This window comes from Oncorhynchus tshawytscha, linkage group LG12, assembly GCF_018296145.1.
Source record: "Oncorhynchus tshawytscha isolate Ot180627B linkage group LG12, Otsh_v2.0, whole genome shotgun sequence".
Taxonomy (NCBI): Eukaryota; Metazoa; Chordata; class Actinopteri; order Salmoniformes; family Salmonidae; genus Oncorhynchus; species Oncorhynchus tshawytscha.
The window spans coordinates 41,827,590-41,838,413 of NC_056440.1; the positions used below are offsets into that span (position 1 = coordinate 41,827,590).

Sequence of the window (10,824 nt, forward strand, 5' to 3'; positions counted from 1 at the left end):
CCCTAAATAGGCACATTTAGTTCCCCACGAAATAAATGTGTATTCGTTTTCTGTGTAATTACGTGCAATAGTTTTGCATTATTAGGAGCCACAGTCTATTTTAGGAAATACTTTGATGGTGCCTGCAGGCTTTACACCTGGGTTTTTTGTTTTTGAGCAGAGCAGATCAATTAATGAGTCTGTGCAGCATGCAATGCCTACCTGCGATTTATGCTGTTGTCCATCTTCGAGTTCTGACACACTGTTCATGATTGTCCATCGATCATTGACCATTCTCTGAAATTCTTAAAATCCGAGATTTGACATCATTGGTAAAGGAAGAGTGTCATCAACATACCAGGGTATATGCGTGTTTGAAATATTCCAATAAGAAGAGAAAAAAGGTTCTCACACACAAAACTAGGCTACTTCACTGCACAGATCTCTACAATTCTAACGGAGGTCCAGATCATGGGAATCAAGTACTACAAACATGTTGAAATCATACATACTTGTAGGACCCCTTGAAAATAGTTGCTTTGAATTTCCACAATTGTGAAATTGCTACAACGTTCTTCTTGTTACAGTGTAAAAAAAAATCCACGTGCACTTTGGCAGTGCGCGTTTGATGCGTTGCAGATTTTCCGTTCCTAAAGAAACAAAAATTCACCCGTCGTTAACCAGAATCTAGAATAAAACCCCTTCTATTTCAATTGTTCTCAGACTCAAAATGTTGCCCAGTGTCCTGTCAAGGTTTTACGCGTGGGCTATGTCCTTGTTAAAATGTGAGAGAGCTCGGGTAAGATATTCAACCGCCTCTGTTTTACCTTAACTTAATAAGCATGAAGCAACTCTCTGATAGGAGTCAAGGCGCAGTCTTTCAGATTAGAAGCATATTGCACTTGGCAAGACGTGAAATCCAAGCCTCAACGCGTGTGCCTCCCTCAATGATTCCGTTCGCTGCGCAAGTGTGTGTGCCACTATGTTACATGAATGCCTGTACCTGCATGGGCTTTACGCACCCGTTTCAACTCCCTCTGAGATGAGGATGCAGGTCATTAATTGAATCGCTTAACATTTCGACAGGAGGATAGCTTGTTGCTTTCTTCTTCATGTGATGGAAGTTACAGACATTCAACATTGCCCTTCTATCATTGCCCTTCAATCATTTGCCAGCAGCATACCACCCTGCATCCCACTGCTGGCTTGCCTCTGAAGCTAAACAGGGTTGGTCCTGGATGGGAGACCAGATGCTGCTGGAAGTGGTGTTGGAGGGCAAGTAGGAGGCAATCTTTCCTCTGGACTGAAAAATATTTAAAAAATCACAATGCCCCAGGGCAATGATTCAAATCATATCAAATCAAATTTTATTTGTCACATGTGCCAAATACAACAGTGACAGTGATAACATTTCACCTTACAGTGAAATGCTTACTTTCAAGCCCTTATCCAACAATGCAGTTTTAAGAAAAAGTGAAGTTAAGAAGTGTTAAGTAAAAAAATAAAAGTAACAATTAATTTTACAGCAGCAGTAAAAGAACAATAGCAATATGTACATGTAGGTAGAGGTAAAGTGACTGCATAGATAATAAACAGAGAGTAGCTGCAGCGTAAAAGAGGGGTCTGGGTGGCCCTTTGATTCACTGTTCAGGAGTCTTATGGCTTGGGGGTAGAAGATGTAAAGAAGCCTTTTGGTACCGCTTGCCATGCAGTAGCAGAGAGAACAGCCCATGACTAGGGAGGCTGGAGTCTTTGACCATTTTAAGGGCCTTCCTCTGACACCGCCTGGCATAGAGGTCCTGGATGGCAGGAAGCTTGGCCCCGGTGATGTACTGGGCCGTACGCACTACCTTCTGTAGTGCCTTGCAGTCAGAGGCCGAGCAGTTGACATACCAGTTAGGATGCTCTCAATGGTGCAGCTGTACAACCTTTTGAGGATCTGAGGACCCATGCCACATTTTTTCAGTCTCCTGAGGGGGAATAGGTTTTGTCGTGCCTGCTTCACGACTGTCCGAGGGCCCTCGGAGTGTGGTGTCAGGAAAATAACCTCACACTCAACGTCAACAAAACTAAGGAGATGATTGTGGACTTCAGGAAACAGCAGAGGGAACACCCCCCTATCCACATCGATGGAACAGTAGTGGAGAGGGTAGCAAGTTTTAAGTTCCTCGGCATACACATCACAGACAAACTGAATTGGTCCACTCACACAGACAGCATCGTGAAGAAGGCGCAGCAGCGCCTCTTCAACCTCAGGAGGCTGAAGAAATTTGGCTTGTCACCAAAAGCACTCACAAACTTCTACAGATGCACAATCGAGAGCATCCTGGCGGGCTGTATCACCGCCTGGTACGGCAACTGCTCCGCCCTCAACCGTAAGGCTCTCCAGAGGGTAGTGAGGTCTGCACAACGCATCACCGGGGGCAAACTACCTGCCCTCCAGGACACCTACACCACCCGATGTTACAGGAAGGCCATAAAGATCATCAAGGACATCAACCACCCGAGCCACTGCCTGTTCACCCCGCTATCATCCAGAAGGCGAGGTCAGTACAGGTGCATCAAAGCTGGGACCGAGAGACTGAAAAACAGCTTCTATCTCAAGGCCATCAGACTGTTAAACAGCCACCACTAACATTGAGTGGCTGCTGCCAACACACTGACACTGACTCAACTCCAGCCACTTTAATAATGGGAATTGATGGGAAATGATGTAATATATCACTAGCCACTTTAAACAATGATACCTTATATAATGTTACTTACCCTACATTATTAATCTCATATGCATACGTATATACTGTACTCTATATCATCGACTGTATCCTTATGTAATACATGTATCACTAGCCACTTTAACTATGCCACTTTGTTTACATACTCATCTCATATGTATATACTGTACTCGATACCATCTACTGTATCTTGCCTATGCTGCTCTGTACCATCACTCATTCATATATCCTTATGTACATATTCTTTATCCCCTTACACTGTGTATAAGACAGTAGTTTTGGAATTGTTAGTTAGATTACTTGTTGGTTATTACTGCATTGTCGGAACTAGAAGCACAAGCATTTCGCTACACTCGCATTAACATCTGCTAACCATGTGTATGTGACAAATAAAATTTGATTTGATTTGATTTGATCTTAGTGTGTTTAGACCATGTTAGTTCGTTGGTGATATGGACACCAAGGAACTTGAAGCTCTCAATCTGCTCCACTATACCCCCATCAATGAGAATGGGGGCGTGCTCGGTCCTCCTTTTCCTATAGTCCACAATCATATCCTTTGTCTTGATCACGAATAAACATGGCCAGTAAACAAAGCACCACATGGCCAGGTCTCTGACCTCCTCCCTATAGGCTGTTTCATCTTTGTCGGTGATCAGTTCTACCGCTTTTGTGTCATCGGCAAACTTAATGATGGCGTTGGAGTCGTGCCTGGCCATGCAGTCATGAGTAAACAGGGAGTACAGGATGGGACTGAACACTCACCCCTGATGGGCCCCCGTGTTGAGGATCAGCGAGGCAAATGTGTTGTTACCTGCCCTTACTTCCTGGGGGCGGCCCATCAGGAAGTCCAGGATCCAGTTGCAGAGGGAGGTGTTTAGTATCAGGATCTTTAGCTTAGTGATGAGCTTTGAGGGCACTATGGTTTTGAACCCTGAGCTGTAGTCAATGAATAGCATTCTCACAAGTTCTTACTCACATCGGCTAGGGAGAGTGTGATCACACAGTTGTCCGGAACAGCTGATGCTCTCATGCATGCCTCAGTGTGCTTGCCTCGAAGTGAGCATAGAAGTAATTTAGATCGTCTGGTAGGCTCATGTCACTGGGCAGCTCGTGGATGTGCTTCCCTTTGTAGTCTGTAATAGTCTGCAAATCCTGCCACATCCGACGAGCGTCGGAGCCGGTATAGTGCGACTCGATCTTAGCCCTGTATTGATGCTTTGCCTGCTTGATGGTTCGTCGGAGGGCTTAACAGGATTTCTTATAAGCTTCCAGGTTAGAGTCCCGCTCCATGAAAGTGGCAGCTCTACCCTTTAGCTCAGTGCGGATATTGCCTGTAATCCATGGTTTCTGTTTGGGGTATGTACGTATGGTCACTGTGGGGACGACTTCATCGATGCACTTATTGAGGAAGCCGGTGACTGATGTGGTGTACTCCTCAATGTCATCGGAGGAATCCCGGAAGATATTCCAGTCTGTCTTAGTGAAAGCATCTGCTTCATCTGACCACTTGCTTAGAAATCAGGAGGATGGAATTATGGTCAGATTTGCCAAGTGGAGGGTGAGGGAGAGCTTTGTACGCGTCTCTGTGTAATCTTGATCGTAGGCCATCAATTTTATTTTCCAACGATTCCAAGTTGGCCAATAGAACGGATGGCAGTGGGGGTTTACTTGCTCGCCTACGAATTCTCAGAAGGCAGCCCGACCTCCACCCCCTTTTTTCTTTTTCTTTTCATCACGCAAATTACAGGGATTTGGGTCTGTTCCTGAGAAAGGAGTATATCCTTTCTGTCGGACTCGTTAAAGGAAAAAGCTTCTTCCAGTTCGAGGTGAGTAATTGCTGTTCTGATGTCCAGAAGTTATTTTCGGTCATAAGAGATGATAGCTCAACATTATGTACAAAATAAGTTACAAACAACGCAAAAAAACGACCAAAGTAGCACACTTGTTTATGAGCACGTAAAACGTCAGCCATCCTCTCCGGTGCCATCTGCTGATTGGGGACAATGCCCTGTGTATAGTGTGCAAAGCTGTCATCTGTCACTGTCACGGCCGTTGCTGGAAGAAGACCAAGGTGTAGCGTGGTGAGCGTACATATTCCTTTTTATTGGGATGACGCTGACAAAAACAATAAACCATACAAAAACAACCATGAAGTTTTTTTTTCACCATCTCATTTTCGAGAGGGTCCTATAAACATTACATGTCTACTGTAAATGTAGGAGTTTGTGCTATAACCTTGAATATGTTGGTCCCCATGTCTAAGAAAAGGTGTTGAATTCACATTTGAGCAAAATCACATACAATGCAGTGTCTCAAATCCTTCTCAAAGAAACCAATCAATTCATCCTGTTCATTCTATGTCATTCAAAAACCAACCATCAAATGAAGCCTGTCTGATTTCTGAGGTATAGTTGAAAAGTAGCCTACAATGTGGATTCACAAGCAGTGCCATAATGAATATCCTTGTTGAATCTGTGCAGAGGAAGTGTGTGTCTGTGAGGATGTGACCTGCTCTGGCCATACCAATCATATGAAGAGCCTTCATGCACGGAGGGGTAGAAGCCTGTAATCATCTGGCAGAGTGAGCAGGACTGTCAGAGGCAGCCGTCTAATTTGTAAAGTGGCCCTTAAAATGGAGGAAAAATACTATCTTAAGTTAAAGCACCAATAAATAACTGCATGAAGAATAGGAGTATATGAAACACATCCCCGAAAGAAGAAAATGTAGATAAATTGGAAAGGAAACTTTCTATTGTTGGGACTGGAGGCTGACCTGAATAGCTTTCCGGTGGAAAGTATGACTTATTTGTTAGCCCGATCTTCAATTTTCTGAATGGAGTTTTAAAGTCTGAAAATTTGAAAGACAACTCTGAGTCATTGAGTCAGTCAGCCTGTTAAGGTTTTCTGTTGAAGGAGAGGAGGACCAAACTGCAGTGTGGTTATTTCGATACATCTTTAATAAAGATAATAACGAACAATACAAAACAATAAACGTAGCATGAAAAAAACGAAACAGCCCTATCTGGTGCAAACATACACAGAGACAGGAACAATCACCCATGAAACACTCAAAGAATATGGCTGCCTAAATATGGTTCCAAATCAGAGACAACGATAAACACTTGCCTCTGATTGAGAACCACTCCAGGCAACCATAGACCTTTCTAGACTATACTACTACTATACTAAACAACAATCCCATAACCTACAAAAACCCCTAGACACAACACACCACATAAATAACCCATGTCACACCCTGGCCTGACCAAAATAATAAAGAAAACACAAAATACTAAGTTCAGGGCGTGACACAGCCAATCAACTAATATATACTGAACAAAAATATGAACGCAACATTCAACAATTTCAAAGATTTTCCTGAGTTGTAATTCATATAAGGAAATGAATTTGCCCCTAATCTATGGATTTCGTATTAGTAGGAATACAGATATGCATCTGTTGGTCACAAAAAAACATTTTTTTAAAGGTAGGGGTGTGGATCAGAAAACCAGTCAGCATCTGGTGTGACCACCATTTGCCTCATGCAGCGTGACACATCTCCTTCGCATAGAGTGGATCAGACTGTTCATTGTGGCCTGTGGAATGTTGTCCCACTCCTCTTAAATGGCTGTGCGAAGTTGCTGGATATTCAAATCAAATGTATTTATATAGCCCTTCTTACATCAGCTGATATCTCAAAGTGCTGTACAGAAATCAAGCCTAAAACCCCAAACAGCAAGCAATGCAGGTGTAGAAGCACGATGGCTAGGAAAAACTCCCTAGAAAGGCCAAAACCTAGGAAGAAACCTAGAGAGAAACCAGGCTATGAGGGGTGGCCAGTCCTCTTCTGGCTGTGCCGGGTGGAGATTATAACAGAACATGGCCAAGATGTTCAAATGTTCATAAATGACCAGCATGGTCAAATAAAATTCATCACAATAGTTGTCAAGGTTGCAGCAAGTCAGCACCTCAGGAGTAAATGTCAGGAAAAATAGGAGTACTGGCGAGAACTGGAACGTGCTGTCGTACACGTCGATCCATAGCATCCCAAACTTGCTCAGTGGCTGGAAAGTCTGTTGAGTATGCAGGGCATGGAAGAATTGGGACATTTTCAGCTTCCAGGAATGGTGTACAGATCCTTGCAACATGGGGTCGCGCATTATCATGCTGACACATGAGTTGATGGCGGCTGAAGAATGGCATGACAATGGGCCTCAGGATCTCGTCACAGTGTCTTTGTGCATTCAAGTTGCGATCGATAAAATGCAATTGTGTTCAGCTTATGCCTGCCCATATCATAACCCCACTGCCCCCATGGGGCATGCTGTTCACAACGTTGACATCAGCAAACTGCTCACCCATACAACGCCATACACGTGTTCTGCGGTTGGGTGTACTGCTAAATTCTCTAAAACGACGATGGACGTGGCTTATGGTAGAGAAATTAACATTAAATGACCTGGCAACAGCTCTGGTGGACATTCCTGTAGTCAGTGTGTCAATTGCACACTCCCTTAAAACTTGAGACATCTGTGCGTTGTGTTGCTTTTTTTTGTGTGTGGCTTTTTGTCACCAGCACAAGGTGCACCTCTGTAATAATCATGCTGTTTCGTCAGCTTCTTGATATTCCACAACTGACAGGTGGCTGATTATCTTGACAAAGGAGAAATGCTCATTAACAGTGATGTAAACAAATTTGTGCAAAACATTTGAGGAAAATAAGCTTTTTGTGCATACGGAACATTTCAAGGATCTTTTATTTCAGCTCATGAAACACAGGACCAACACTTTACATGTTTGCATTTATATATTGTTCAGTATATTTTCCTGCCTGCTCTTTTGTTCCCACGGATGGTGAAACACTAGGTGTTTTATTATTGTTCTTGTATTGTTCTTGTGGTAGGATGCCACAGCACTGATCTAAGCCATTGGTGGCATCTATTATTTCTGTCCTCTGTCTTTACTCACACATCAACTGAAAACATTATTAAAAGATTTGCTCTGGCTTACTGTGGTGGTCTTTTGCTCTCACCCATGTTGCATTGTGGAGCCATGTTCTTTATAGTGGTGGTGGTGGTTAGAAACACAGTCCATTAACCGGAGGGTTGCTGGTATCTGAATCTCTGGAGCCACCTACTGCCGTTGTGCCCTTGAGCCAGGCACTTTAACCCCTCAAATTTGAGTTACAATGGACAATAACGTTATATTTTGGATAAAGCATTACAAATAATCTCAGGATATCCTTATAGCGTTATAAAGCAATATTCTTATTTTGTGACTTGTAAGGCCTTTGCTGATCCAACTTAGAGCGTATTCAGAAACCCCACAGTGATAACACTGAAACACCAAAGCACTGTAACCTGACTTTACCAAATTGGCATGTCCACGTGAGAAAAGAGTCAACAACAGAGAGAGACGGACACTTTCAACATGAAATGCACTGATCGATGGCCAAAGTGTACTGATGTCACAGGAAACAAGACATCCTGGCTGCATGAAGGTAAGATGGATCATCATGGTCCTCTTAGGGTTCTCTCACATGGCAACTGGTAGATTAAATGGTGTATCAGCAATCGTTAGTGGTCCATCATTGAGTCAGCAGACAAGACAAGATATTCTCTTTGTACTCTATTCTCTTTGATCAGATTGATGCTATCAATCTGCAGTATAGTGCTGATAAGGGAACACAATTAACAGATGAATGAACAGAAATGAAAATAGGGCCAGCCTTTGTTTCGCACAATGTATAATGAGAGCCCACATGAGTTCCTTGAGATGAATGACCAGACAAAAGAGGAACCAGTCAATTGGGTTGAATTGGTAGTGAAAGATAAGTTCTGACTCTTAACTTAAATAAATTATGGGATAGAGCTATGAAAGCTATGAAAATAGCTATGAAAATAGCCACGTGTTGAGTTGTGACACCCCAAAAACACACATAAATACATTGCACATTGAATGAGTGCCCTTCAAGAGGGATACATTAATTTTATTCTCTCATTAATAATACCATTTTGAATTTCCTCAGTCTCTCAGTACCTTTTGAAGTCAAATGAACAAATCAAATATTACACACGCATAATACTACACAAGCATAATACTACACAAGCATAATACTACACAATCATAACACTACACAAGCATAACACTACACAAGCATAACACTACACAAGCATAACACTACACAAGCATAATACTACACAAGCATAACACTACACAAGCATAACACTACACAAGCATAACACTACACAAGCATAATACTACACAAGCATAACACTACACAAGCATAACACTACACAACATAACACTACACAAGCATAACACTACACAAGCATAACACTACACAAGCATAACACTACACAAGCATAAAGCATAACACTACACAAGCATAATACTACACAAGCATAACACTACACAAGCATAATACTACACAAGCATAACACTACACAAGCATAACACTACACAAGCATAATACTACACAAGCATAACACTACACAAGCATAATACTACACATGCATAATACTACACAAGCATAATACTACACAAGCATAATACTACACAAGCATAATACTACACAAGCATAATACTACACATGCATAATACTACACAAGCATAATATTACACAAGCATTTGCAGAGGGGGTTGAGAAAGGGGGTCTAAAGTGCAGGTGACAAGTGAGTAGAGAGACAACTCTAGTGAGGGCAGGTAGGTGAGAGAAACACTGTGAAGCATTCCTCAGACCTGACAACAGACATGACCACAGACCTGACCGCAGACCTGACCACAGACCTGACAGCACTGACGTACAGTAGCCTCCTTGGGCATCTATTTTTGCTGAAACACCTCAGTGGCTCCATAAACAGGCAATTATTTCAGAAGCAGATACTGCCAAGGATTTGCATTGACAGCTGCATTGTGTTTAGCCAGCGTATTAATAATAAAATAGCGTCCTTCTCCACAATCATTGGGATGGATGGGATGGCGCCGAAGAACATGGTTGCCGTTTTACATTCTCCAAACCAACTGTGCATTTTTGTTATCTTTTTGCGTTTTCTGTAACTTATTTTTAAACTTATTTTGTACATAATGTTGCTGCTACTGTCAACATCTGCATCGAGCTAAAGGCTAGAGCTGCCACTTCAAGGAGCGGGAGACTAATCTGGACACTTATAAGAAATTCCGCTATGCTCTCAGACAAACCATCAAACAAGCAAAGCGTCAATCCAGGATTAAGATTGAATCCTACTACACCGGCTCTGATGCTCATCGGATGTGTCAGGGCTTGAAAACTATTACGGACTACAAAGGGAATCCCAGACGCGAGCTACCCAGTGACGCCAGCCTACCAGATGAGCTAAATGCCTTTTATGATCGCTTTGAGGCAAGCGACACTGAAGCATGCACGACAACACCAGCTGTTCTGGATGACTGTGTGAACACTCTTGGTTGCCGATGTGAACAAAACCTTTAAACAGGTACATGCACTCAAAGCATGTCAGACCAACTGTCAAGAGTCTACAGTGCCTTGCGAAAGTATTCAGCCCCCTTGAACTTTGCGACCCTTTGCCCACATTTCAGGCTTCAAACATAAAGATATAAAACTGTATTTTTTTGTGAAGAATCAACAACAAGTGGGACACAATCATGAAGTGGAACGACATTTATTGGATATTTCAAACTTTTTTAACAAATCAAAAACTGAAAAATTGGGCGTGCAAAATTATTCAGCCCCTTTACTTTCAGTGCAGCAAACTCTCTCCAGAAGTTCAGTGAGGATCTCTGAATGATCCAATGTTGACCTAAATGACTAATGATGATAAATACAATCCACCTGTGTGTAATCAAGTCTCCGTATAAATGCACCTGCACTGTGATAGTCTCAGAGATCCGTTAAAAGCGCAGAGAGCATCATGAAGAACAAGGAACACACCAGGCAGGTCCGAGATACTGTTGTGAAGAAGTTTAAAGCCGGATTTGGATACAAAAAGATTTCCCAAGCTTTAAACATCCCAAGGAGCACTGTGCAAGGGATAATATTGAAATGGAAGGAGTATCAGACCACTGCAAATCTACCAAGACCTTGATTGTGTCCTACTTGTTGTTGATT

General features: G+C 42.5%; 1 protein-coding gene across 1 annotated transcript in view; it reads right to left on the reverse strand.

Moving 5' to 3' along the window:
• Nucleotides 1-1,153, reverse strand: part of LOC112263362 (fibrinogen C domain-containing protein 1-like) — a 164,654-nt gene extending 163,501 nt beyond the window's left edge. Inside the window, exon 1 of the mRNA XM_024439512.2 lies at nucleotides 202-1,153. Within this exon, the coding sequence (XP_024295280.1) occupies nucleotides 202-273 (72 nt within the window). The 5' untranslated portion in view covers nucleotides 274-1,153. The remainder of the gene's footprint in view (nucleotides 1-201) is intronic.
• Nucleotides 1,154-10,824: the final 9,671 nt, after the last annotated feature.